Genomic DNA, 25,292 nt, shown 5'->3' with positions numbered 1-25,292 from the left:
GTCCGTCTTGGCATTTACACTAAGGGTCTTTGAGATGAGATAGTTACAATGCTCCTTTGTACGTACCAGGGATGAAAATCAATCTTTGGATGCTTTAAGATGTACCTTTGTCTGGGAACTCAGGGAGGGATTCCACTGTCCCTTAGACTCGAGAGAAACACCCTGCAGCTATTCCTGTCCGTGGCTAACTGCACATTCTCCGCCATCTTCAGGGTTCGTGTCCATTTTAAAATCTAAAACTCAGGACTATGATTCCATGATTTTTTTTCTTCGTCGTCATAACAATATAATGTAAAGTTCTGTTCCAGCCAAATATCAGAACTTCTCCCTTAGGAGGAGCAGCTCCAATTGCATCAGTGAGGCATTTCCATTTGACAGAACATTAGCATGCAGGTGCAGCAAGCAATTAGGAAGGCAAATTGCATGTTGGCCTTTATCGCAAGGGGATTGGAGCACAGGAATAAAGAAGTCTTTCTATAGTTGTACAGGATTTTACTAGGCACGGTCGCACAGTGGTTCGCACTGTTGCTTCACTACACCAGGGACCCGGGTTCAATTCCCGGCTTGGGTCACTGTCTGTGTGGAGTCTGCACATTCTCCCTGTGTCTGCCTGGGTTTCCTCCGGTTGCTCCGGTTTCCTCCCACAAGTCCCGAAAGACGTGCTGTTAGGTGAATTGGACATTCTGAATTCTCCCTCAGTGTACCCGAACAGGCGCCAGAGTGTGGCGACTCGGGGATTTTCACAGTAACTTCATTGCAGTGTTAATGCAAGCCGACTTGTGACAATAAAGATTATTATTATAGTGAGACCACATCTGGAGTACTGTGTGCAGTTTTCTCTAATAATCTTGATTATTATATATCATTATTATATTATTGTGTATTTGCTCTTCACATTTAAGAAAAGACACACTTACATTTGAGGCAGCATAGCGAAGATTCACTAAATGGGTTCCTAAGATGAGGTGGTTGTCCTGACGCTGAGTAAATTGCAACCATATTTCCTGGAGTTTATAAGGATCAGATGTGATCTCATTGAAACCTACCACATTCTGAGGGGATTTTGATAGGGTGGACGCTGCGAGATTATTCCCGCTGGTTGGGGAATCTAAAATACACCGGCACAGTCTCGGGATAAGGGGTTGATCATTTAGGTTGGGATGAGGAGAAAAATGGGGCAGCACGGTAGCATGGTGGTTAGCACAATTGCTTCACAGCTCCAGGGTCCCAGGTTCGATTCTGGCTTGGGTCACTGTCTGTGCGGAGTCTGCACATCCTCCCAGTGTGTGCGTGGGTTTCCTCCGGGTGCTCCGGTTTCCTCCCACAGTCCAAAGATGTGCAGGTTAGGTGGATTGGCCATGATAAATTGCCCTTAGTGTCCATAATTGCCCTTAGTGTTGGGTGGGTTACTGGGTTATGGAGATAGGGTGGAGGTATAGCCTTGGGTAGGGTGCTCTTTCCAAGAGCCGGTGCAGACTCAATGGGCCGAATGGGCTCCTTCTGCACTGTAAATTCTATGATAAATTACTTCACTCAAAGGATTGTGAATCTTTGGAATTCTCCACCCCAAAGGGTTGTAGACACTCCATTGTTGAATATATTTAAGGTTGGGGATAGACAGATTTTTGGTCTCTCTGGGAATGAAGGAATATGGGGAGCGGGCGGGAAAATGGAGTTAAAGCTCAAGGTTAGCCAGGATGCAAGGACAATGATAGAGCAGGCTCGACAGGCCGAGTGGTCATCTACTGCTCCCAGACCTCTGGGCCAGGATTCTCACTCACAGCCTAATTGCAAGGTGTTGGACAGTTTATTAAAACGTTGACGTCTGCATCTACAGCTAATACCTTGGGTTAGAATTTGTATATGGTGTCTCTAAAATCATAGACTGTTAGAATGGTCACAGGACAGAAAGAGGCCGATCAGACCGTCAATCCCTTACTTGCTCTCTTCAAGAGCAACTTAGCTTCCTTGACTTTTCCTGTTGCCCTCTATCTGTCTTTGAGTGCATATCCAATTCCATATTGGAAGCTCGATTGAGTCTGCCTCCATCACACTCTCAGGCAGTGCATTCCAGATCCTAACTAGAATCATTCTGAAAGCCAGTTGGTGAAGGACAGAACTGGAGTCAATCTTTACACACTTTCAGCATTTATTTACACAGTTAAAGATTACAAGCATACACCTCCTAACACAACACTCATTTTCAATCTGTTTCTAGGGGTTCAAGTGAATTCCTCATTAATGTCCACCAGCTGCATACAATTCAAAACACAATTAATGTATATTTCATTGACTAATCCTAACACTAAGGAAAATAATTTTCCTCCTTTAGCTTTTGCTTGCTAAACACCTTAAATCAGTGTCCTCTCTTTGTATCAGTAGTTAGAAGTGAGGACCAGTTTTTCCCTGTCCTATCCTGTCCAGGCTACTCATGATTTTGAACACTTCTTCCAACTCTCCTATCCACCTTCACCTCCCATAAGACCATAAGACATAGGGGCAGAATTAAGCCACTCGGCCCATCGAGTCTGTTCCGTCATTCAATCACGGCTGATATTTTTCTCATCCCCATTCTCCTGCCTTTTCCCCATAACACCTGATGCCCTTATTAATCAAAACCCTATCTAACTCAGAGTTAAAGACACACAGTGATTTGGCCTCCACAGCCTTCTGCGGCAATGAGTTCCATAGATTCACCACTTTCTGGCTGAAGAAATTCCTCCTCATCTCAGTTTTAAAGGATCGTCCCTTTAGTCTCAGATTGTGTCCTCTGGTTCTAGTTTTTCCTAGAAGTGGAAACATCCTCTCCATATCTACTCTATCCGGGCCTTGCCTGGGGGTAGCCTGGCGAACCATGTACATATATTTTGGGCATGTCCGAAATTGAGGAGATCCTGGCAGGGAGTTGCGGACGTTATGTCAGAGGTCCTGGAAGGGAGGGTAACTCCGAGTCCAGAACTGGCAATATGTGGGGTATCGGAAGATCCGGGGGCCAAGGGGGGGAGGGAAGCCAATGTCCTGGTCTTCTCCTCCCTGGTGGCCCGGAAACGGATCTTGCTGAGATGGAGGGACTCGGAGCCCCCGAAGTCAGGAGTGTGGGTCAGCGATATGGTAGGGTTTCTCAGTCTGGTGAAAACCAAGTTCGCTCTGAGAGGATCAATACAGGGATTCGCCCGGAGTTAGCAGCCGTTCATTGATTTCTTCAAGGAAAATTGAATGTCAGCAGTAAGGGGAAAGGGAAAAGGGGGGCGAGGAAAACAGGAGGCATGGCAATGTTACATAAGTACAGGGAACATAGAATACGGGTAATTAGGGTATAGGGCGGGTTAGTAGGGGATGTTTTTTACTGCTTTTTAGGTGTTTTGCGTGTGTTGGCCCGCGTGGTTGTTTAAGAAATGTTAATGTGTTAAACTGTGAAAATTACAAATGCTTCAATAAAATATTTTCTAAAAAAAAACCTCCTTGTTACCTCCTCAAAGAACACTAATAGATTGTCAGACATGACCTCTCTCTGACGAAGCCGTGCTGACTCAGTCCTATTTTATCATGCACTTCCAAGTACTCCGCGATCTCATCTATAATAATGGACTCTAAAATCTTACCAATGACCAAAGCCAGGCTAACCGGCCTATAATTTCCCGTCTTCTGCCTCCCTCCCTTCTTAAACAGCGGCGTTACATTAGCCACTTTCCAGTCCTCTGGGACCCTTCCGGCCTCCAGTGATTCCTGAAAGAACATCCCAAATGCCTCCGCAATCTCCTCAGCTATCTCTTTTACAACCCTGGGGTGTAGTCCATCCGGTCCAGGTGACTTATCCACCTTCATTACTGGGTAATGAACCAGGACAGGTGTTAGATTTGGAGGTAGGTGAGCACTTTGGTGATAGTGACCACAATTCGATTACGTTTACTTTAGTGATGGAAAGGGATAGGTATATACCGCAGGGCAAGAGTTATATCTGGGGGAAAGGCAATTATGATGCGATGAGGCATGACTTAGGATGCATCGGATGGAGAGGAAAACTGCAGGGGATGGGCACAATGGAAATGTGGAGCTTGTTCAAGGAACAGCTACTGTGTGTCCTTGATAAGTATGTACCTGTCAGGCAGGGAGGAAGTGGTTGAGCAAGCGAACCATGGTTTACTAAAGCAGTCAAAACACTTGTCAAGAGGAAGAAGGAGGCTTATTTAAAGATGAGACATGAAGGTTCAGTTAGGGCGCTCGAGAGTTACAAGTTAGCTAGGAAGGACCTAAAGAGAGAGCTAAGAAGAGCCAGGAGGGGACATGAGAAGTCTTTGGCAGGTAGGATCAAGGATAACCCTAAAGCTTTCTATAGATATGTCAGGAATAAACGAATGACTAGGGTAAGAGTAGGGCCAGTCAAGGACAGTAGTGGGAAGTTGTGCTTGGAGTCCGAGGAGATAGGAGAGGTGTTAAATGAATATTTTTCATCAGTATTCACACAGGAAAAAGACAATGTTGTCGAGCAAAATACTGAGATTCAGGCTACTAGACTAGAAGGGCTTGAGGTTCATAAGGAGGAGGTGTTAGCAATTCTGGAAAGTGTGAAAATAGATAAGTCCCCTGGGCCGGATGGGATTTATCCTAGGATTCTCTGGGAAGCTAGGGAGGAGATTACTGAGCCTTTGGCTTTGATCTTTAAGTCACCTTTGTCGACAGGAATAGTGCCAGAAGACTGGAGGATAGCAAATGTTGTCCCCTTGTTTAAGAAGGGGAGTAGAGAAAACCCCGGTAACTATAGACCAGTGAGCCTTACTTCTGTTGTGGGCAAAATCTTGGAAAGGTTTATAAGAGATAGGATGTACAATCATCTGGAAAGGAATAATTTGATTAGAGATAGTCAACACGGTTTTGTGAAGGGTAGGTTGTGCCTCACAAACCTTATTAAGTTCTTTGAGAAGGTGACCAACAGGTGGATGAGGGTAAAGCAGTTGATGTGGTGTATATGGATTTCAGTAAAGCGTTTGATAAGGTTCCCCATGGTAGGCTACTGCAGAAAATACGGAGGCATGGGATTCAGGGTGATTTCGCAGTTTGGATCAGAAATCGGCTAGCTGGAAGAAGACAAAGGGTGGTGGTTGATGGGAAGTGTTCAGACTGGAATCCAGTTACTAGTGGTGTACCACAAGGATCTGTTTTGGGGCCACTGCTGTTTGTCATTTTTATAAATGACCTGGAGGAGGGCGTAGAAGGATGGGTGAGTAAATTTGCAGATGAATTTGCAGGGGAGGTGGTGGCTTTGTGGTATTGTCACTGTACTAGCAATCCAGAGACCCAGGGCATTGCTCTGGGGTCCCGGGTTCGAGTCCCACCAGGGCAGAAGGTGAAATTTGAATTCAATAAAAATTTAAAGCATACAAAATGATCAGGGGGTTAGATAGGGTGGACAGTGAGAGCCTTCTCCCGCGGATGGAAATGGCTAGCACGAGGGGACACAGCTTTAAACTGAGGGGTAATAGATATAGGACAGAGGTATGAGGTAGGTTCTTTACGCAAAGAGTGGTGAGGCCGTGGAATGCCCTACCTGCAACAGTAGTGAACTCGCCAACATTGAGGGCATTGAAAAGTTTATTGGATAAGCATATGGATGATAATGGCATAGTGTAGGTTAGATGGCTTTTGTTTCGGTGCAACATCGTGGGCCGAAGGGCCTGTACTGCGCTGTATCGTTCTATGTTCTATGACACTAAAGTTGGTGGAGTTGTGGACAGTGCGGAAGGATGTTACAAGTTACAGAGGGACATAGATAAGCTGCAGCGCTGGGCTGAGAGGTAGCAAATGGAGTTTAATGCAGAAAAGTGTGAGGTGATTCATTTTGGAAGGTATAACAGAAAGACAGAGTACAGGGCTAATGGTAAGATTCTTGGCAGTGTGGATGAGCAGAGAGATCTCGGTGTCCATGTACATAGATCCCTGAAAGTTGCCACCCAGGTTGAGAGGGTTGTTAAGAAGGCGTAAGGTGTGTTAGCTTTTATTGGTAGAGGGATTGAGTTTCAGAGCCATGAGGTCATGTTGCAGCTGTACAAAACTCTGGTGCGGCCGCATTTGGAGTATTGCGTGCAATTCTGGTTGCCGCATTATAGGAAGGATGTGGAAGCATTGGAAAGGGTGCAGAGGAGATTTACCAGAATGTTGCCTGGTATGGAGGGAAGATCTTATGAGGGAAGGCTGAGGGACTTGAGGCTGTTTTCGTTAGAGAGAAGAAGGTTAAGAGGTGACTTAATTGAGGCATACAAGATGATCAGAGGATTGGATAGGGTGGACAGTGAGAGCCTTTTTATCTCGGATGGTAATGTCTAGCATGAGGGGACATAGCTTTAAATTGAGGGGAGTTAGATATAAGACAGATGTCAGAGGTAGGTTCTTTACTCAGAGAGTAGTAAGGGTGTGGAATTCCCTGCCTGCAACAGTAGTGGACTCGCCAACACTAAGGGCATTCAAATGGTCATTGGATAGACATATGGCCGATAAGGGAATAGTGTAGATGGGCTTTAGAGTGGTTTCACAGGTCGGCGCAACATCGAGGGCCGAAGGGCCTGTACTGCGCTGCTATGTTCTATGTTCAGTTTCCCCAGAACCTTCTCCTTAGTGATGACCACTACACTCACCTCTGCCCCGATTCTCCTGGAGCTCCGGCAACCCACTGGTGTCTTCCACTGTGAAGACTTATGCAAAGTAACTATTCAGTTCCTCTGCCATTTCTTTGTTTCCTATTATTACTTCTCCAGCCACATTTTCCAGTGTCCAATGTCTATTTTTGCCTCTCTCTTACCTTTTATATATTGAAAAAAACTCCTCCTATCTTTTTTATATTATTAGCTAGCTTGCATTCATTTTTCATCTTCTCCCCCTTATTGCTCTTTTAGTTGTCCTCTGCTCGCTTTTAAACGCTTCCCAATCCTCTGGCTTCCCACTAATCCCATTTAGCATTGGGACCCCAACAGCATTGACATGCACTGAAACCCAAGGTTCACTGAATTGTTTATTTTGCTGAGCAGTGACAATTAACTCATCTTCCAACACAGCTCGAACAAAAGCAGGCACGGGGGCTTAATCACAACATCATGTCACTCACCTTTTTAGGACACTGGATATCCCGGGCGAGGCTCATTAGCAAGTCATGGGAAATAGGGTCCACCAAGTTCGGGAAGGCTGTGTGTTTATAGAGGACATCGTTTAAAGATGTGCTTTGCAGGCCCAGATCCTGTGCAGGAGAGAAAGCAGCCAGTTAGCAACTTGGAAGATTGGCCAATCCAGTCACACAGTCATGTCTCCATCTTCCTCGAAGTCTGACCTCCTGTGCTGTTCTCATAACCTTCATGACAAAATTGGCGGCCGTGCTTGCAGCTGCCTCGACCCAAGTGAAATTCCCTCCCTAACCTCCGTCCTCACCATCCCCCTCCTCACCATCCCCCTCCTCACCATCCCCCTCCTCACCATCCCCCTCCTCACCATCCCCTCCTCACCATCCCCCTCCTCACCAACTCCCTCCTCACCATCCCCCTCCTCACCACCCCCCTCCTCACCATCCCTCTCCGCACCATCCCCCTCCTCACCATCCCCTCCTCACCATCCCCCTCCTCACCATCCCCCTCCTCACCATCCCTCTCTTCACCATCACCCTCCTCACCATCCCCTCCTCACCATCCCCCTCCTCACCATCCCTCTCTTCACCATCCCCCTCCTCACCACCCCCCTCCTCACCATCCCCTCCTCACCATCCCCCTCCTCACCATCCCCTCCTCACCATCCCCCTCCTCACCATCCCCTCCTCACCACCCCCATCCTCACCATCCCCCTCCTCACCATCCCCCTCCGCACCATCCCCCTCCTCACCATCCCCTCCTCACCATCCCCTCCTCACCATCCCCCTCCTCACCACCCCCTCCTCACCATCCCCCTCCTCACCACCCCCCTCCTCACCATCCCCCTCCGCACCATCCCCCTCCTCACCATCCCCTCCTCACCACCCCCCTCCTCACCACCCCCTCCTCACCATCCCCCTCCTCACCATCCCCCTCCTCACCATCCCTCTCTTCACCATCACCATCCTCACCATCCCCTCCTCACCATCCCCCTCCTCACCACCTCCCTCCTCACCAACCCCCTCCTCAGCATCCCCCTCCGCACCATCCCCCTCCTCACCATCCCCTCCTCACCACCTCCCTCCTCACCATCCCCTCCTCACCATCCCCCTCCTCACCATCCCCCTCCTCACCACCCCCCTCCTCACCACCCCCCTCCTCACCTTCCCCCAACTCACCATCCCCCTCTGCACCATCCCCCTCCTCACCATCCCCTCCTCACCACCCCCCTCCTCACCACCCCCTCCTCACCATCCCCCTCCTCACCATCCCCCTCCTCACCATCCCTCTCTTCACCATCACCCTCCTCACCATCCCCTCCTCACCATCCCCCTCCTCACCATCCCCCTCCTCGCCATCACCCTCCTCACCATCCCCCTCCTCACCATCCCCCTCCTCACCATCCCCTCCTCACCAACCCCTCCTCAACATCCCCCTCCTCACCACCCCCCTCCTCACCACCCCCCTCCTCACCATCCCCCTCCCCACCATCTCCCTCCTCAACATCCCCCTCCTCACCATCCCACTCCTCACCATCTCCCTCCTCACCATCACCCTCCTCACCATCCCCCTCCTCACCATCCCCCTCCTATCCACCCCCCTCCTCACCATCTTCCTCCTCACCATCCACCCCCTCACCATCCCTCTCCTCACCATCCCCCTCCTCACCATCCCCTTCCCATCATCTCCTCCTCACCCTCACCCTCCTCACCATCCCCTCCTCACAATCCCCTCCTCACCATCCCCTCCTCACCATTCCCCTCCTCACCATCCACTCCTCACCATCCCTCTCCTCACCATCCACCTCCTCACCATCCCCCTCCTTACCATTCCCTGTCACCCAGAAACACCAAAACCTTGTCACCCAGAAACACCCACACCCTGTCACCAGAAACACCCACACCCTGTCACCCAGAAACGCCCTGTCACCCGGAAACACGCATACCCCATCACCCAGAAACACCCACATCCTGTCACCCAGAAACACCCTGTCACCCATAAACACCCACGCCCTGTCACCTAGAAACACCCGGTCACCCAGAAACACCCACACTTTGTCACCCAGAAACACCCACACCCTGTCACCCAGAAACACCCTGTCACCCAGAAACACCCACACCCTGTCACCCAGAAACACCTGTAACCTGTCACCCAGAAACACCTGTAACCTGTCACCCAGAAACACCCACACCCTGTCACCCAGAAACACCCGTAACCTGTCACCCAGAAACACCTGTAACCTGTCACCCAGAAACACCCACACCCTGTGACCCAGAACTACCCACACCCTGTCACCCAGAAACACCCGTAACCTGTCACCCAGAAATACCCACACCCTGTCACCCAGAAACACCCACACCCTGTCACCCAGAAATACCTGTAACCTGTCACCCAGAAACACCCACTCCGTCACCCAGAAACACCTGTAACCTGTCACCCAGAAACACCCACCACCCTGTCACCCAGAAACACCCACACCCTGTCACCCAGAACTACCCACACCCTGTCACCCAGAAACACCCGTAACCTGTCACCCAGAAATACCCACACACTGTCACCCAGAAACACCCACACCCTGTCACCCAGAAACACCCGTACCCTGTCACCCAGAAACACCTGCACCCTGTCACCCAGAAACACCCTGTCACCCAGAAACACCCACACCCTGTCACCCAGAAATACCCACAACCTGTAACCCAGAAACACCCACACCCTGTCACCCAGAAACACCCTGTCACCCGGAAACACGCATACCCCATCACCCAGAAACACCCACATCCTGTCACCCAGAAACACCCTGTCACCCATAAACACCCACGCCCTGTCACCTAGAAACACCCGGTCACCCAGAAACACCCACACTTTGTCACCCAGAAACACCTACACCCTGTCACCCAGAAACACCCTGTCACCCAGAAACACCCACACCCTGTCACCCAGACCTACCCACACCCTGTCACCCAGAAACACCCGTAACTTGTCACCCATAAATACCCACACCCTATCACCCAGAAACGCCCACACCCTGTCACCCAGAACTACCCACACCCTGTCACCCAGAAACACCCGTAACCTGTCACCCAGAAACACCCACACCCTGTCACCCAGAACTACCCACACCCTGTCACCCAGAAACACCCGTAACCTGTCACCCAGAAATACCCACACCCTGTCACCCAGAAACACCCACACCCTGTCACCCAGAAATACCCACACCCTGTCACCCAGAAACACCCACACCGTCACCCAGAAACACCTGTAACCTGTCACTCAGAAACACCCACCAGCCTATCACCCAGAAAAACCCACACCCTGTCACCCAGAACTACCCACACCCTGTCACCCAGAAACACCCGTAACCTGCCACCCAGAAATGCCCACACCCTGTCACCCAGAAACACCCTGCCACCCAGAAACACCCACACCCTGTCACCCACACCCTGTCACCCAGAAACACCCACACCATGTCACCCAGAAACACCTGTAATCTGTTACCCAGAAACACCTAAAACCTGTCGCCCAGAAACATCCGCACCCTGTCACCCAGAAACACCCTGTTACACAGAAACATCCTGTCACCCAGAAACGTCCTGTGACCCAGAAACACCCACACCCTGTCACCCAGAAACACCTGTAACCTGTCACCCAGAAACACCCACATCCTGTCACCCAGAAACACTCACACCCTGTCACCCAAAAACACCTGTAACCTGTCACCCAGAAACACTCACACCGTCACCCAGAAACACCTGTAACCTGTTACCCAGAAACACCTGTAACCTGTCGCCTAGAAACACCCACACCCTGTCACCCAGAAACACCCACAGCCTGGCAGCCAGAAACACCCTGTTACCCAGAAACACCCTGTCACCCAGAACTACCCACACCCTGTCACCCAGAAACACCCGTAACCTGTCACCCAGAAATACCCATACCCTGTCACCCAGAAACACCCACACACTGTCACCCAGAAATACCCACACCCTGTCACCCAGAAACACCCACACCGTCACCCAGAAACACCTGTAACCTGTCACTCAGAAACACCCACCAGCCTATCACCCAGAAAAACCCACACCCTGTCACCCAGAAACACCCGTAACCTGCCACCCAGAAATGCCCACACCCTGTCACCCAGAAACACCCGTACCCTGTCACCCAGAAACACCTGCACCCTGTCACCCAGAAACACCCTGCCACCCAGAAACACCTACACCCTGTCACCCACACCCTGTCACCCAGAAACACCCACACCATGTCACCCAGAAACACCTGTAATCTGTTACCCAGAAACACCTAAAACATGTCGCCCAGAAACATCCGCACCCTGTCACCCAGAAACACCCTGTTACACAGAAACATCCTGTCACCCAGAAACGTCCTGTGACCCAGAAACACCCACACCCTGTCACCCAGAAACACCTGTAACCTGTCACCCAGAAACACCCACATCCTGTCACCCAGAAACACTCACACCCTGTCACCCAAAAACACCTGTAACCTGTCACCCAGAAACACTCACACCATCACCCAGAAACACCTGTAACCTGTTACCCAGAAACACCTGTAACCTGTCGCCTAGAAACACCCACACCCTGTCACCCAGAAACACCCACAGCCTGGCAGCCAGAAACACCCTGTTACCCAGAAACACCCTGTCACCCAGAAACACCCACACCTTGTCACCCAGAAACATCCTGTCACCCAGAAACGTCCTGTGATCCAGAAACACCCACACCCTGTCACCCAGAAACACCTGTAACCTGTCACCCAGAACCACCCACATCCTGTCACCCAGAAACACTCACACCCTGTCACCCAGAAACACCCACACCCGGTCACCCAGAAACACCTGTAACCTGTCACCCAGAAACACCCACACCCTGTCACCCAGAAACACCCACACCCTGTCACCCAGAAACAACCAAAACCTGTCACCCAGAAACACCCACACCCTGTCACCCAAAAACACCCAAACCCTGTCACCAGAAACACCCACACGCTGTCACCAAAAAACACCCACACCCTGTCACCCGAAACACCCACACCGTGTCACCCTGAAACACCCTGTCACCCAGAAATACCCACACCCTGTCACCCAGAAACACCCTGTCACCCGGAAACACCCTGTCACCCAGAAACAACCACACCGTGTCACCCAGAAACACCCTGTCACCCAGAAACACCCACACCCTGTCACCCTGAAACACCCTGTCACCCAGAAACACCCACAACCTGTCACCCTGAAACACCCTGTCACCCAGAAACACCCACTCCGTGTCACCCAGAAACACCCTGTCAACCAGAAACACCCACACCCTGTCACCCAGAAACACCCTGTCATCTGGAAACACCCACACCCTGTCACCCAGAAACACCCTGCCAGCAGAAACACCCATACCGTGTCACCCAGAAACACCCACACCCTGTCATCCAGAAACACCTGTCACCCAGAAACACCAAAACACTGTCACCCAGAAACACCCTGTCAGCAGAAACATCCACACCCTGTCACCCAGAAACACCCACACCCTGTCACCCAGAAACATCCACCCCCTGTCACCAGAAACAGCCACACCCTGTCACCCAGAAACACCTGCACCCTGTCACCCAGAAACACCCTGTCACCCAGAACCACCCACACCCTGTCACCCAGAAACACCCACACCCTGTCACCCAGAAACACCTGCACCCTGTCACCCAGAAACACCCTGTCACCCAGAAACGCCCACAACCTGTCACCCAGAAACACCCACACCCTGTCACCCAGAAACACCCACACCCTGTCACCCAGAAACATTCGGACCCCATCACCCAGAAACACCCACATCCTGTCACCCAGAAACACCCTGTCACCCATAAACACCCACACCCTGTCACCTAGAAACACCCTGTCACCCATAAACACCCACACCCTGTCACCTAGAAACACCCGGTCACCCAGAAACACCCTGTCACCCAGAAACACCTTGTCACCCAGAAACAGCTGTAACCTGTCACCCAGAAACACCTGTAACCTGTCACCCAGAAACACCCACACCCTGTCACCCAGAAACACCCACCCACTGTCACCCAGAAACACCCACACCCTTGCACCTAGAAACACCTGTAACCTGTCACCCAGAAACACCCACACCCTGTCACCCAGAAACACCCACACCCTGTCACCCAGAAACACCCACACCCTGTCACCAGAAACCCCCACACCCTGTCACCCAGAAACACCCACACCCTGTCACCCAGAAACACCCACACCCTATCACCCAGAAACACCCACACCCTGTCACCCTGAAACACCGTGTCACCCAGAAACACCCTGTCACCGAGAATCACCCACACCCTGTCACCCAGAAACACCCACACCCTGTCACCAGAAACATCCACACCCTGTCACCCAGAAACAGCCACACCCTGTCACCCAGAAACACCTGCACCCTGTCACCCAGAAACATCCTGTCACCCAGAAACACCCACACCCTGTCACCCAGAAACACCCACACCCTGTCACCCAGAAAATCCCACACACTGTTACCCAGAAACACCCAAACCCTGTCACCCAGAAGCATTCGGACCCCCATCACCCAGAAACACCCACATCCTGTCACCCAGAAACACCCTGTCACCCATAAACACCCACACCCTGTCACCTAGGAACACCCGGTCACCCAGAAACACCCGTACCTTGTCACCCAGAAACACCCACACCCTGTCACCCAGAAACACCCATAGCCTGTCACCCAGAAATACCCTCACCCTGTCACCCAGAAACACCACACCCTGTCACCCAGAAACACCCACACCCTGTCACCCAGAAACACCCACACCCTGTCACCCAGAAACACCCGTAACCTGTCACCCAGAAACACCTGTAACCTGGCATCCAGAAACACCCACACCCTGTCACCCAGAAACAACCTGTCACCCAGAAAAACCTACACCCTGTCACCCAGAACTACCCACACCCTGTCACCTAGAAACACCCGGTCACCCAGAAACACCCACACCTTGTCACCCAGAAACACCCACACCCTGTCACCCAGAAACACCCTGTCACCCAGAAACACCCATAGCCTGTCACCCAGAAATACCCTCACCCAGTCACCCAGAAACACCCACACCCTGTCACCCAGAAACACCCACACCCTGTCACCCAGAAACACCCACACCCTGTCACCCAGAAACACCCACACCGTCACCCGGAAACACCCTGTCACCCAGAAACACCCACAGCCTGTCACCCAGAAACACCCACAGCCTGTCACCCAGAAACACCCACACCCTATCACCCAGAAACACCCACACCCTGCCACCCAGAAACACCCTGTCACCCAGCAACACTCACAGCCTGTCACCCAAAATACCCACACCCTGTCACCCAGAAACACCCTGTCACCGAGAAACACCCACAGCCTGTCACCCAGAAACACCCACACCGTGTCACCCAGAAACACTCTGTCACCCAGAAACACCCACACCCTGTCACCGAGAAACACCCTGTCACCTGGAAACACCCACACCCTGTCACCCAGAAACATCCACACCCTGTCACCCAGAAACGCCTGCACCCTGTCACCCAGAACTACCCACACCCTGTCACCTGGAAACATCCACCCCCTTTCACCAGAAACAGCCACACCCTGTCACCCAGAAACACCTGCACCCTGTCACCCAGAAACACCCTGTCACCCAGAAACACCCACACCCTGTCACCCAGAAACACCCACACCCTGTCACCCAGAAACACCTGCACCCTGTCACCCAGAAACACCCTGTCACCCAGAAACGCCCACAACCTTTCACCCAGAAACACCCACACCCTGTCACCCAGAAACACCCACACCCTGTCACCCAGAAACATTCGGACCCCATCACCCAGAAACACCCACATCCTGTCACCCAGAAACACCCTGTCACCCATAAACACCCACACCCTGTCACCTAGAAACACCCTGTCACCCATAAACACCCACACCCTGTCACCCAGAAACACCCACACTCTGTCACCTAGAAACACCCGGTCACCCAGAAACACCCTGTCACCAGAAACACCTTGTCACCCAGAAACAGCTGTAACATGTCACCCAGAAACACCTGTAACCTGTCACCCAGAAACACCCACACCCTGTCACCCAGAAACACCCACACAATGTCACCCAGAAACACCCACACCCTTGCACCTAGAAACACCTGTAACCTGTCACCCAGAAACACCCACACCCTGTCACCCAGAAACACCCACACCCTGTCACCCAGAAACACCCACACCCTGTCACCCAAAAACACCCAAACCCTGTCACCAGAAACCCCCACACGCTGTCACCAAAAAACATCCACACCCTATCACCCAGAAACACCCACACCCTGTCACCCTGAAACACCGTGTCACCCAGAAACACCCTGTCACCGAGAATCACCCACACCCTGTCACCCAGAAACACCCACACCCTGTCACCCAGAAACATCCACACCCTGTCACCCAGAAACAGCCACACCCTGTCACCCAGAAACACCTGCACCCTGTCACCCAGAAATACCCTGTCACCCATAAACACCCATACCCTGTAACCTAGAAACACCCGGTCACCCAGAAACACCCGTACCTTGTCACCCAGAAACACCCACACCCTGTCACCCAGAAACACCCATAGCCTGTCACCCTGAAATACCCTCACCCTGTCACCCAGAAACACCACACCCTGTCACCCAGAAACACCCACACCCTGTCACCCAGAAACACCCACACCCTGTCACCCAGAAACACCCGTAACCTGTCACCCAGAAACACCTGTAACCTGGCATCCAGAAACACCCACACCCTGTCACCCAGAAACAACCTGTCACCCAGAAAAACCTACACCCTGTCACCCAGAACTACCCACACCCTGTCACCCAGAAACACCCACACCCAGTCACCCAGAAACACCCTGTCACCCAGAAACACCCACAGCCTGTCACCCAGAAACACACACAACCTGTCACCCAGAAACACCCACAGCCTGTCACCCAGAAACACCCACAACCTGTCACCCAGAAACACCCACACCCTATCACCCAGAAACACCCACACCCTGCCACCCAGAAACACCCTGTCACCGAGAAACACCCACAGCCTGTCACCCAGAAACACCCACACCGTGTCACCCAGAAACACTCTGTCACCCAGAAACACCCACACCCTGTCACCCAGAAACACCCTGTCACCTGGAAACACCCACACCATGTCACCTAGAAACACCCTGTCACCCAGAAACACCCACACCCTGTCACCCAGAAACACCCTGTCACCTGGAAACACCCACACCCTGTCACCCAGAAACACCCTGTCAGCAGAAACACCCATACCCTGTCACCCAGAAACACCCACACCCTGTCATCCAGAAAAACCCACACCCTGTCATCCAGAAAAACCTGTCACACAGAAACACCCACACCCTGTCACCCAGAAACACCCTGTCAGCAGAAACACCCACACCCTGTCACCCAGAAACACCCACACCCTGTCACCCAAAAACACCCACACCCTGTCACCCAGAAACACCCACACACTGTTACCCAGAAACACCCACACCCTGTCACCCAGAACTACCCACACCCTGTCACCCAGAAACACCCACACCCAGTCACCCAGAAACACCCTGTCACCCAGAAACACCCACAGCCTGTCACCCAGAAACACCCTGTCACCCAGCAACACTCACAGCCTGTCACCCAAAATACCCACACCCTGTCACCCAGAAACACCCTGTCACCAAGAAACACCCACAGCCTGTCACCCAGAAACACCCACACCCTGTCACCCAGAAACACCCTGTCACCTGGAATCACCCACACCATGTCACCTAGAAACACCCTGTCACCCAGAAACACCCACACCCTGTCACCCAGAAACACCCTGTCACCTGGAAACACCCACACCCTGTCACCCAGAAACACCCTGTCAGCAGAAACACCCATACCCTGTCATCCAGAAAAACCCACACCCTGTCATCCAGAAAAACCTGTCACACAGAAACACCCACACCCTGTCACCCAGAAACACCCTGTCAGCAGAAAGACCCACACCCTGTCACCCAGAAACACCCACACCCTGTCACCCAACAACACCCACACCCTGTCACCCAGAAACACCCACACACTGTTACCCAGAAACACCCACACCCTGTCACCCAGAAACATTCGGACCCCATCACCCAGAAACACCCACATCCTGTCACCCAGAAACATCCACCCCCTGTTAGCAGAAACAGCCACACCCTGTCACCCAGAAACACCTGCACCCTGTCACCCAGAAACACCCTGTCACCCAGAAACACCCACACCCTGTCACCCAGAAACACCCACACCCTGTCACCCAGAAACACCTGCACCCTGTCACCCAGAAACACCCTGTCACCCAGAAACGCCCACAACCTGTCACCCAGAAACACCCACACCCTGTCACCCAGAAACACCCACACCCTGTCACCCAGAAACATTCGGACCCCATCACCCAGAAACACCCACATCCTGTCACCCAGAAACACCCTGTCACCCATAAACACCCACACCCTGTCACCTAGAAACACCCTGTCACCCATAAACACCCACACCCTGTCACCTAGAAACACCCGGTCACCCAGAAACACCCTGTCACCCAGAAACACCTTGTCACCCAGAAACAGCTGTAACCTGTCACCCAGAAACACCTGTAACCTGTCACCCAGAAACACCCACACCCTGTCACCCAGAAACACCCACCCACTGTCACCCAGAAACACCCACACCCTTGCACCTAGAAACACCTGTAACCTGTCACCCAGAAACACCCACACCCTGTCACCCAGAAACACCCACACCCTGTCACCCAGAAACACCCACACCCTGTCACCAGAAACCCCCACACCCTGTCACCCAGAAACACCCACACCCTGTCACCCAGAAACACCCACACCCTATCACCCAGAAACACCCACACCCTGTCACCCTGAAAGACCGTGTCACCCAGAAACACCCTGTCACCGAGAATCACCCACACCCTGTCACCCAGAAACAGCCACACCCTGTCACCCAGAAACACCTGCACCCTGTCACCCAGAAACATCCTGTCACCCAGAAACACCCACACCCTGTCACCCAGAAACACCCACACCCTGTCACCCAGAAAATCCCACACACTGTTACCCAGAAACACCCAAACCCTGTCACCCAGAAGCATTCGGACCCCCATCACCCAGAAACACCCACATCCTGTCACCCAGAAACACCCTGTCACCCATAAACACCCACACCCTGTCACCTAGGAACACCCGGTCACCCAGAAACACCCGTACCTTGTCACCCAGAAACACCCACACCCTGTCACCCAGAAACACCCATAGCCTGTCACCCAGAAATACCCTCACCCTGTCACCCAGAAACACCACACCCTGTCACCCAGAAACACCCACACCCTGTCACCCAGAAACACCCACACCCTGTCACCCAGAAACACCCGTAACCTGTCACCCAGAAACACCTGTAACCTGGCATCCAGAAACACCCACACCCTGTCACCCAGAAACAACCTGTCACCCAGAAAAACCTACACCCTGTCACCCAGAACTACCCACACCCTGTCACCTAGAAACACCCGGTCACCCAGAAACACCCACACCTTGTCACCCAGAAACACCCACACCCTGTCACCCAGAAACACCCTGTCACCCAGAAACACCCATAGCCTGTCACCCAGAAATACCCTCACCCAGTCACCCAGAAACACCTACACCCTGTCACCCAGAAACACCCACACCCTGTCACCCAGAAACACCCACACCCTGTCACCCAGAAACACCCACACCGTCACCCGGAAACACCCTCTCACCCAGAAACACCCACAGCCTGTCACCCAGAAACACCCACAGCCTGTCACCCAGAAACACCCACACCCTATCACCCAGAAACACCCACACCCTGCCACCCAGAAACACCCTGTCACCCAGCAACACTCACAGCCTGTCACCCAAAATACCCACACCCTGTCACCCAGAAACACCCTGTCACCGAGAAACACCCACAGCCTGTCACCCAGAAACACCCACACCGTGTCACCCAGAAACACTCTGTCACCCAGAAACACCCACACCCTGTCACCGAGAAACACCCTGTCACCTGGAAACACCCACACCCTGTCACCCAGAAACATCCACACCCTGTCACCCAGAAACACCTGCACCCTGTCACCCAGAACTACCCACACCCTGTCACCTGGAAACATCCACCCCCTTTCACCAGAAACAGCCACACCCTGTCACCCAGAAACACCTGCACCCTGTCACCCAGAAACACCCTGTCACCCAGAAACACCCACACCCTGTCACCCAGAAACACCCACACCCTGTCACCCAGAAACACCTGCACCCTGTCACCCAGAAACACCCTGTCACCCAGAAACGCCCACAAACTTTCACCCAGAAACACCCACACCCTGTCACCCAGAAACACCCACACCCTGTCACCCAGAAACATTCGGACCCCATCACCCAGAAACACCCACATCCTGTCACCCAGAAACACCCTGTCACCCATAAACACCCACACCCTGTCACCTAGAAACACCCTGTCACCCATAAACACCCACACCCTGTCACCCAGAAACACCCACACTCTGTCACCTAGAAACACCCGGTCACCCAGAAACACCCTGTCACCAGAAACACCTTGTCACCCAGAAACAGCTGTAACATGTCACCCAGAAACACCTGTAACCTGTCACCCAGAAACACCCACACCCTGTCACCCAGAAACACCCACACAATGTCACCCAGAAACAACCACACCCTTGCACCTAGAAACACCTGTAACCTGTCACCCAGAAACACCCACACCCTGTCACCCAGAAACACCCACACCCTGTCACCCAGAAACACCCACACCCTGTCACCCCAAAACACCCAAACCCTGTCACCAGAAACCCCCACACGCTGTCACCAAAAAACATCCACACCCTATCACCCAGAAACACCCACACCCTGTCACCCTGAAACACCGTGTCACCCAGAAACACCCTGTCACCGAGAATCACCCACACCCTGTCACCCAGAAACACCCACACCCTGTCACCCAGAAACATCCACACCCTGTCACCCAGAAACAGCCACACCCTGTCACCCAGAAACACCTGCACCCTGTCACCCAGAAACATCCTGTCACCCAGAAACACCCACACCCTGTCACCAAGAAACACCCACACCCTGTCACCCAGAAAATCCCACACACTGTTACCCAGAAACACCCAAACCCTGTCACCCAGAAGCATTCGGACCCCCATCACCCAGAAACACCCACATCCTGTCACCCAGAAATACCCTGTCACCCATAAACACCCATACCCTGTCACCTAGAAACACCCGGTCACCCAGAAACACCCGTACCTTGTCACCCAGAAACACCCACACCCTGTCACCCAGAAACACCCATAGCCTGTCACCCAGAAATACCCTCACCCTGTCACCCAGAAACACCACACCCTGTCACCCAGAAACACCCACACCCTGTCACCCAGAAACACCCACACCCTGTCACCCAGAAACACCCGTAACCTGTCACCCAGAAACACCTGTAACCTGGCATCCAGAAACACCCACACCCTGTCACCCAGAAACAACCTGTCACCCAGAAAAACCTACACCCTGTCACCCAGAACTACCCACACCCTGTCACCCAGAAACACCCACACCCAGTCACCCAGAAACACCCTGTCACCCAGAAACACCCACAGCCTGTCACCCAGAAACACACACAACCTGTCACCCAGAAACACCCAAAGCCTGTCACCCAGAAACACCCACAGCCTGTCACCCAGAAACACCCACACCCTATCACCCAGAAACACCCACACCCTGCCACCCAGAAACACCCTGTCACCGAGAAACACCCACAGCCTGTCACCCAGAAACACCCACACCGTGTCACCCAGAAACACTCTGTCACCCAGAAACACCCACACCCTGTCACCCAGAAACACCCTGTCACCTGGAAACACCCACACCATGTCACCTAGAAACACCCTGTCACCCAGAAACACCCACACCCTGTCACCCAGAAACACCCTGTCACCTGGAAACACCCACACCCTGTCACCCAGAAACACCCTGTCAGCAGAAACACCCATACCCTGTCACCCAGAAACACCCACACCCTGTCATCCAGAAAAACCCACACCCTGTCATCCAGAAAAACCTGTCACACAGAAACACCCACACCCTGTCACCCAGAAACACCCTGTCAGCAGAAACACCCACACCCTGTCAGCAGAAACACCCACACCCTGTCACCCAAAAACACCCACACCCTGTCACCCAGAAACACCCACACACTGTTACCCAGAAACACCCACACCCTGTCACCCAGAACTACCCACACCCTGTCACCCAGAAACACCCACACCCAGTCACCCAGAAACACCCTGTCACCCAGAAACACCCACAGCCTGTCACCCAGAAACACCCACAGCCTGTCACCCAGAAACACCCACACCCTGCCACCCAGAAACACCCTGTCACCCAGCAACACTCACAGCCTGTCACCCAAAATACCCACACCCTGTCACCCAGAAACACCCTGTCACCGATAAACACCCACAGCCTGTCACCCAGAAACACCCACACCGTGTCACCCAGAAACACTCTGTCACCCAGAAACACCCACACCCTGTCACCCAGAAACACCCTGTCACCTGGAATCACCCACACCATGTCACCTAGAAACACCCTGTCACCCAGAAACACCCACACCCTGTCACCCAGAAACACCCTGTCACCTGGAAACACCCACACCCTGTCACCCAGAAACACCCTGTCAGCAGAAACACCCATACCCTGTCATCCAGAAAAACCCACACCCTGTCATCCAGAAAAACCTGTCACACAGAAACACCCACACCCTGTCACCCAGAAACACCCTGTCAGCAGAAAGACCCACACCCTGTCACCCAGAAACACCCACACCCTGTCACCCAACAACACCCACACCCTGTCACCCAGAAACACCCACACACTGTTACCCAGAAACACCCTGTCACCCAGAAACACCCACACCCTGTCACCCAGAAACATTCGGACCCCATCACCCAGAAACACCCACATCCTGTCACCCAGAAAGACCCACACCCTGTCACCTAGAAACACCCGGTCACCCAGAAACACCCACACCTTGTCACCCAGAAACACCCACAGCCTGTCACCCAGAAACACCCACACTCTGTCAACCAGAAACACAAACACCCTGTCACCCAGAAACACCCTGTCACCCGGAAACACCCACACCCTGTCACCCAGAAACACCATGTCACCCAGAAACATCCACACCCTGTCACCCAGAAACACCCTGTCACCCAGAAACACCCACACCCTGTCACCCAGAAACACCCACAGCCTGTCACCCAGAAACACCCTGTCACCCAGAAACACCCACACCCTGTCACCCAGGAACACCCTGTCACCCAGAAGCACCCACAGCCTGTCACCCAGAAACACCCTGTCACCCAAAAACACCCACGCCCTGTCACCCATAACACCCACGCCCTGTCACCCATAACACCCACACCCTGTCACCCGGAAACACCCTGTCACCCAGAAACACCCACAGCCTGTCACCCAGAAACACCCACACCCTGTCCCCAGAAACACCCACACTCTGTTACCCGGTAACACCCTGTCACCCAGAAACACCCTGTCACCCAGAAACACCCACACCCTGTCACCCAGAAACACCCACACCCTGTCACCCGGAAACACCCTGTCACCCAGAAACACCCACACCCTGTTACCCGGAAACACCCTGTCACCCAGAAACACCCACACCCTGTCACCCAGAAACACCCACACCCTGTCACCCGGAAACACCCTGTCACCCAGGAACACCCACAACCTGTCACCCAGAAACACCCACACCCTGTCACCCAGAAACACCCACACCCTGTCACCCAGAAACACCCTGTCACCCAGGAACACCCACACCCTGTCACCCAGAAACACCCACACCCTGTCACCCAGAAACACCCACACCCTGTCACCCGGAAACACCCTGTCACCCAGGAACACCCACAACCTGTCACCCAGAAACACCCACACCCTGTCACCCAGAAACACCCACACCCTGTCACCCAGAAACACCCTGTCACCCAGGAACACCCACACCCTGTCACCCAGAAACACCCACACCCTGTTACCCGGAAACACCCTGTCACCCAGAAACACCCACACCCTGTTACCCAGGAACACCCACGCCCAGTCACCCGGAAACACCCTGTCACCCAGAAACACCCACACCCTGTCACCCAAAAACACCCAAACCCTGTCACCAGAAACACCCACACGCTGTCACCAAAAGACACCCACACCCCGTCACCCAAAAACACCCACACCCTGTCACCCTGAAACACCATGTCACCCAGAAACACCCTGTCACCCAGAACCACCCACACCGTGTCACCCAGAAACACCCTATCACCCAGAATCACCCACACCCTGTCACCCAGAAACAGCCACACCCTGTCACCCAGAAACACCTGGACCTGTCATCCAGAAACACCCTGTCACCCAGAAACACCCACATCCCGTCACCCAGAAACACCCTGTCACCCAGAACCACCCACACCGTGTCACCCAGAAACACCCTATCACCCAGAATCACCCACACCCTGTCACCCAGAAACACCCACAGCCTGTCACCCAGAAACACCTGCACCTGTCACCCAGAAACACCCTGTCACCCAGAAACACCCACACCCTGTCACCCAGAAAATCCCACACACTGTTACCCAGAAACACCCAAAACCTGTCACCCAGAAAATCCCACACACTGTTACCCAGAAACACCCAAACCCTGTCACCCAGAAACATTCGGACCCCATCACCCGGAAACACCCACATCCTGTCACCCAGAAACACCCTGTCACCCATAAACACCCACACCCTGTCACCTGGAAACACCCGGTCACCCAGAAACACCCACACCTTGTCACCCAGAAACACCCACACCTTGTCACCCAGAAACACCCTGTCACCCAGAAACACCCACACCCTGTCACCCAGAAACACCCTGTCTGCAGAAACTCCCATACCCTGTCACCCAGAAACACCCACACCCTGTCATCCAGAAACACCTGTCACACAGAAACACCCACACCCTGTCACCCAGAAACTCCCTGTGAGGAGAAACACCCACACCCTGTCACCCAGAAACACCCACACTCTGTCACCCAGAAACATCCACACCCTGTCACCCAGAAACAGCCACAACCTGCCACCCAGAAACACCTGCAGCCTGTCACCCAGAAACACCCTGTCACCCAGAAACACCCACACCCTGTCACCCAAAAACACCCACACCCTGTCACCCAGAAACACCCACACCCTGTCACCCAGAAACACCCACACACTGTTACCCAGAAACACCCACACCCTGTCACCCAGAAACACCCACACCCTGTCACCTAGAAACACCCGGTCACCCAGAAACACCCACACCTTGTCACCCAGAAACACCCTGTCACCCAGAAACACCCACAGCCTGTCACCCAGAAACACCCACACTCTGTCAATCAGAAACACCCGGTCACCCAGAAACACCCACACCTTGTCACCCAGAAACACCTTGTCACCCAGAAACACCCACACCCTGTCACCCAGAAACACCCTGTCACCCGGAAACACCCACACCCTGTCACCCAGAAACACCATGTCACCCAGAAACACCCGCACCCTGTCACCCAGAAACACCCTGTCACCCAGAAACACCCACACCCTGTCACCCAGAAACACCCACAGCCTGTCACCCAGAAACACCCACACCCTTGCACCTAGAAACACCTGTAACCTGTCACCCAGAAACACCCACACCCTGTCACCCAGAAACACCCACACCCTGTCACCCAGAAACACCCACACCCTGTCACCAGAAACCCCCACACCCTGTCACCCAGAAACACCCACACCCTGTCACCCAGAAACACCCACACCCTATCACCCAGAAACACCCACACCCTGTCACCCTGAAACACCGTGTCACCCAGAAACACCCTGTCACCGAGAATCACTGACACCCTGTCACCCAGAAACACCCACACCCTGTCACCAGAAACATCCATACCCTGTCACCCAGAAACAGCCACACCCTGTCACCCAGAAACACCTGCACCCTGTCACCCAGAAACATCCTGTCACC

The 25,292-nt window shown here is 53.2% G+C and overlaps 1 protein-coding gene and 1 long non-coding RNA gene across 2 annotated transcripts in view; one reads left to right on the top strand and one right to left on the bottom strand.

Moving 5' to 3' along the window:
• The window catches only part of LOC140410780 (leucine-rich repeat-containing protein 75B-like), a 394,334-nt gene that overhangs the window by 156,375 nt on the left and 212,667 nt on the right, over window positions 1-25,292 (bottom strand). Inside the window, exon 2 of the mRNA XM_072499399.1 lies at window positions 7,097-7,225. Within this exon, the coding sequence (XP_072355500.1) occupies window positions 7,097-7,225 (129 nt within the window). The remainder of the gene's footprint in view (window positions 1-7,096; window positions 7,226-25,292) is intronic.
• LOC140410788 (uncharacterized) overlaps window positions 1-25,292 on the top strand; it is a 139,027-nt gene that overhangs the window by 8,447 nt on the left and 105,288 nt on the right. The window lies entirely within an intron of this gene.

Source organism: Scyliorhinus torazame, chromosome 1 (assembly GCF_047496885.1).
Source record: "Scyliorhinus torazame isolate Kashiwa2021f chromosome 1, sScyTor2.1, whole genome shotgun sequence".
Taxonomy (NCBI): Eukaryota; Metazoa; Chordata; class Chondrichthyes; order Carcharhiniformes; family Scyliorhinidae; genus Scyliorhinus; species Scyliorhinus torazame.
This window is presented reverse-complemented; position numbering and strand designations above follow the sequence as displayed.